The following is a 3871-nucleotide window of genomic DNA, read 5'->3' as shown; positions in this document are numbered from 1 at the left end:
AGGTGCGGGTGCTGTGTCCACAGCCATCCCTTCCCCCTTGCTCTGTGTGTGGACGATAAGCTCTTTGTGGCAAGCGCTTTGTTTTCCACTGCTACAACACAACTGGCCCAGGGAAGTCCTAATCCACAACAAATAGCCCTGAATTTTCAGGTACCAGATGGCAAATTTGTGGTGGATTTGCTCACCCTTATCCTGCACAGGAGCAGCTCGGAGTTGCCATTTACTTCACACGTGGGTTTGTCCATTTAATTCACACGTGGGTTTGTCCTCCTTTGGAAAAAGCACGGCTGTGACTTCCATGTGATTTTCTTTAGGCTTATTTGCTTTCTCCTGCGCTGAGTTTTCCTCCTCCTGTTTTTCCTCCAGAAAAGCCATGCTCTTGCTGAAGAAGAAGCGTTACCAAGAGCAGCTCCTAGATAAAACAGAAAACCAAATCAGCAACCTGGAGCGCATGGTAAGCGAGGATCAGCTCGGAGCTGCCCGCTCGGGACAGGTCTTGTTTTGGGGCAGGTGCTCCTCCTGATGGCGTGGAGCTGAGTTTAACTGTCAGGAGGGTTTGGTGCCCTGTTCAAAGGGCAGACACCTCTGAAATCGTTTGTATGTCGTGATTCTTCCCTAAAAAAATCCCGTGGTGAGGATGTTTGGTGTCTGTAGTGCAGGTTATGTGTTAAAAGTGTGTTTTGTAAATTAGTAAAACAAGTCACGGTGTGGGCAGCTGCAGCGGGAGCTCCCTGGGGCTTGCCCCGCTGCCTTGATTTTAGAAACAGGCGTTTTGTTTGTCCTGGGAAGCTGGAAACTGGAGCTGTGGCTTAGACCGTCAGAAAATGAGTTACAGGGCCACTTCTGCAGCTGCCTGTGCTGAGGCTTCTTGTGTGCACGGTCCTTACAACCAGCATTTAATGCTCTGCTCACCAGAGAAAGGGCTCTGGACCGGTTTCCCCTCTGGGGGTCCTGGCAGTCTGTGTCTGGCCATTGATGGGGACAGGGCAGCCTGCGACGTGTCCCCGTTCTCCGTCCTCTTTCAGGTGCAGGACATTGAATTCACCCAGATTGAGATGAAAGTCATCGAGGGCCTGAAAATAGGCAACGAGTGTCTGAACAAAATGCACCAGGTACGCGTGGCTGTGGTGACTGAGCGCACGCTTGCAGCGCTGGGTGTTTGCAGCTGAGGCCCAGCAGAGCTCGTCACACGTGGGTTTTTGTCGTTCTTCTCTTCAGGTTATGTCAATAGAAGAAGTAGAAAGAATCATAGGAGAAACCCAAGACGCTGTGGAGTACCAGAGGGTGCGTACTGCGGCTGTAGCAGGGGCTGTCTGCCACGCAGAGACTGGTGGGCGCTGTGTGCCCAGCCTTTTCTACGAGGCAATCAGATTGGGAATTAAATCCCAGTTACCTGCAGGAAAACGGTGTTGGATTTCCAAGTGCCCCTTTGTCCTGCAGTTACATTGCTCTACCGTGCACGTGTACCATGCTGCACATCCCAGAGCCGTTTCTGCTGCGCTGCTGTTGACTGGGATTTGCCTTTTCCTCTCTTTCCCAGCAAATAGACGAGTTGCTGGCTGGCAGCCTGACTGAGGAAGACGAAGACGCCATCCTAGAAGAATTAAACGCAATTACTCAGGTAGGGCTGAAGTTCGTGTAGTTAAATCCGCGTTTTCAGGAAGCTGTTTGCAGAGGAAGTGCCCTTCTCCTGCTCTCCATAGTTTATCTTTTTCTGCTGGAGATCTCAATTACACCCATTTATGCCCAATTACTGTGTCACCAAAGATGAAGGGAATCACTCCGTGCACCGGGGCCGTTTAGAAATGGAGAGGATCTGCAAGCAGCGTTGATCTGAGGAGACTTGTAGCTAATCCAGGGTCCTTTTAAGTCTCATTTAGTAACTACCCAAGGCGCTGTGCTCGTTTGTTGGGCAGTGCTGCAGGTCTGGGGGCAGTGTCTGTGTGGGATCTCTGGTATTGTTGCTCTGTTCCCAGTCTCTGCCCATGGTGCAGGGGCTGGGGCCACCGCCTGTACGTGTGTGTCACGGGTGCTTGGTGTCCTTGCAGGAACAGGTGGAGCTTCCTGAAGTTCCCTCTGAGCCGCTCCCGGAGAAGATCCCAGGTACGTGTGCTCTGTGTGCTCTCAGCTTTGGCTTCCCAGCCTTCTCGGGTCCATGCCATGGTCTGGGACCTCTCCTGTTGTGAGGGGTGGAGACGCTCTGGGTCCGAGCCCTGTGGATGGGGGCTGTGCAGATCCAGCAGGCCCTTCACCATCAGAGGACCCAGGGTTGGTTCAGCCAACCTCTGCTCACTCCTCCTGAGCCCTTTTTGCTCTGGAGTCTCGCCTGGTACCGCTGTGAGACCCGGCTGCCTCGCAGCACCCGTGTGTGCTCAGTTGTGATGCTCCACCGTGAGCTCCTTCCTCCTCTCTGCCTCATCCAGTCAAGGCTTTCTCACAGGGCGCTCAGAGCAGTCCCTGTGCATCACCACAACGTGCTGCCACACAGGAGCAGTGTATGTGACCACGATATTGGCATTCACACTGCACAGACTGGATTTTGCTGGGCTCTGTGACTACTCGTAGCTGCTGTGACCTTGCTTTGGGTGACAGTGGTGAATTTACACCGGCTGGGTGAGGGTCACTGGAGCCCCGCAGCTCCGGGGCTGTCGGATCATGAGCTCTGCACAGCTGATGCCCCAAGCACGTTTGCTCCTGAGTGATCCAAAACCTCAGGGGCAGAGTTTGTACGGGTGTGAGGACAGAGCTCATGAAGCTGTGTGACCAAATGGGCCCCCTTTGCCCGTCCCCTGGTGAGGAAGGAGCCTTCACAGCGCGGCACCAGCTGCCTGTCCCTGCTGCAGAGCCCAAGGGGGAGCCTTTGGGGGCAAACTGAGGTGGAGCTGGGCTCTGCCAGGACACAAACTGCTGCAGGGTCCGTGTCTCCTGAGGCAGCAGAACCCCAAACCATCGGTGCAGAAGCTGGACGGAAAGCAGGGCTTGTAAGGAGCTGTTTCCCCTGTGTGGAATCTGCCCGGGACAAATCTGGGACGTGTTTTAGTGCCTGTTTACTGGTAAACACAGATCCAATGTCACCCCTGTGCGCTGGCAGCAGGGCAGGCAAGTGAAATAAATAGCAGCAGGAACACCCACAGAAACAACACCCACTGTGTGCCACCGATGGAGCCTCATGTAAATGTGTGTTGTCAGGTCAAAGGGGTGAGGGGAAAAGCTCCCCACAGCCCCCCAGGAAGTCGCTGGCTGCCCCAGATCTGGGCTGGTGGGTGCTGAGGTTGTGTTGGGTGTGTTCTGAAACTGCCTCAGTTCGAGCGCTGTGGAAAAGAGGAGCGCTGCATAGGTGGAATTATTTATAACGAAGTTATTAGTGCAGGTGCTGTGCATGCCTGTGTTGCTTTATAGAGGAGTGGATGATGAGTCCTGGTTCTCCTAGGGGAGACGAGTGCCGGTGATTTGTGTTCGAGTTTTTGTAACGAGTTTCTGGTTCTCCCGCAGACGCGTCGCCCGTCAAGAACAGGCCAAAGCCAGAGCTGGTGGCAGCGTCGTAACTCCCGCTTGCGGGGACACCGGGTCTCACCCAGGACAGTTCGCCACCCCAGCGAGTGCTGGGATTCGAGCACTGCCTCGGCAGCATCCCAGCTGTGCTGGGCGGATTGCGGAGCAGGGTCCCCGTGCGGGGCGGGGAACCTCGGCTGCTCGTTGCTCTTGTATCAAGATTATTTTCTAGTGCTCTCTTTTTTTGTAACTTAAACTCAGCTGCGCTGTCTCGGGATTAAACGGCAACTCTCAAACTTCCCAAGCCGGATGTTTTCTTTAGGTTTTGATGCCGGTGATGGAGCTGCCTTTGCCGTGACCCAACCCCAGGCAGTCCCAT

At 54.4% G+C, this 3871-nt stretch overlaps 1 protein-coding gene across 1 annotated transcript in view; it reads left to right on the top strand.

Annotated features, from left to right (window-relative positions):
• CHMP6 (charged multivesicular body protein 6) overlaps positions 1–3545 on the top strand; it is a gene marked incomplete at its 5' end in the record, with an annotated part of 3827 nt that extends 282 nt beyond the window's left edge. Inside the window, 6 exons of the mRNA XM_010186587.1 lie at positions 367–454; positions 1026–1112; positions 1219–1284; positions 1541–1621; positions 2049–2103; positions 3493–3545. Of these exons, the coding sequence (XP_010184889.1) occupies positions 367–454; positions 1026–1112; positions 1219–1284; positions 1541–1621; positions 2049–2103; positions 3493–3545 (430 nt within the window). The remainder of the gene's footprint in view (positions 1–366; positions 455–1025; positions 1113–1218; positions 1285–1540; positions 1622–2048; positions 2104–3492) is intronic.
• Between the last annotated feature and the right edge of the window lie 326 nt (positions 3546–3871).

This window comes from Mesitornis unicolor, unplaced genomic scaffold, assembly GCF_000695765.1.
Source record: "Mesitornis unicolor isolate BGI_N332 unplaced genomic scaffold, ASM69576v1 scaffold37836, whole genome shotgun sequence".
NCBI lineage: Eukaryota > Metazoa > Chordata > Aves > Mesitornithiformes > Mesitornithidae > Mesitornis > Mesitornis unicolor.
Note: the sequence above shows the minus strand (reverse complement) of the source record. Positions and strands in the feature narration are given on the sequence as shown.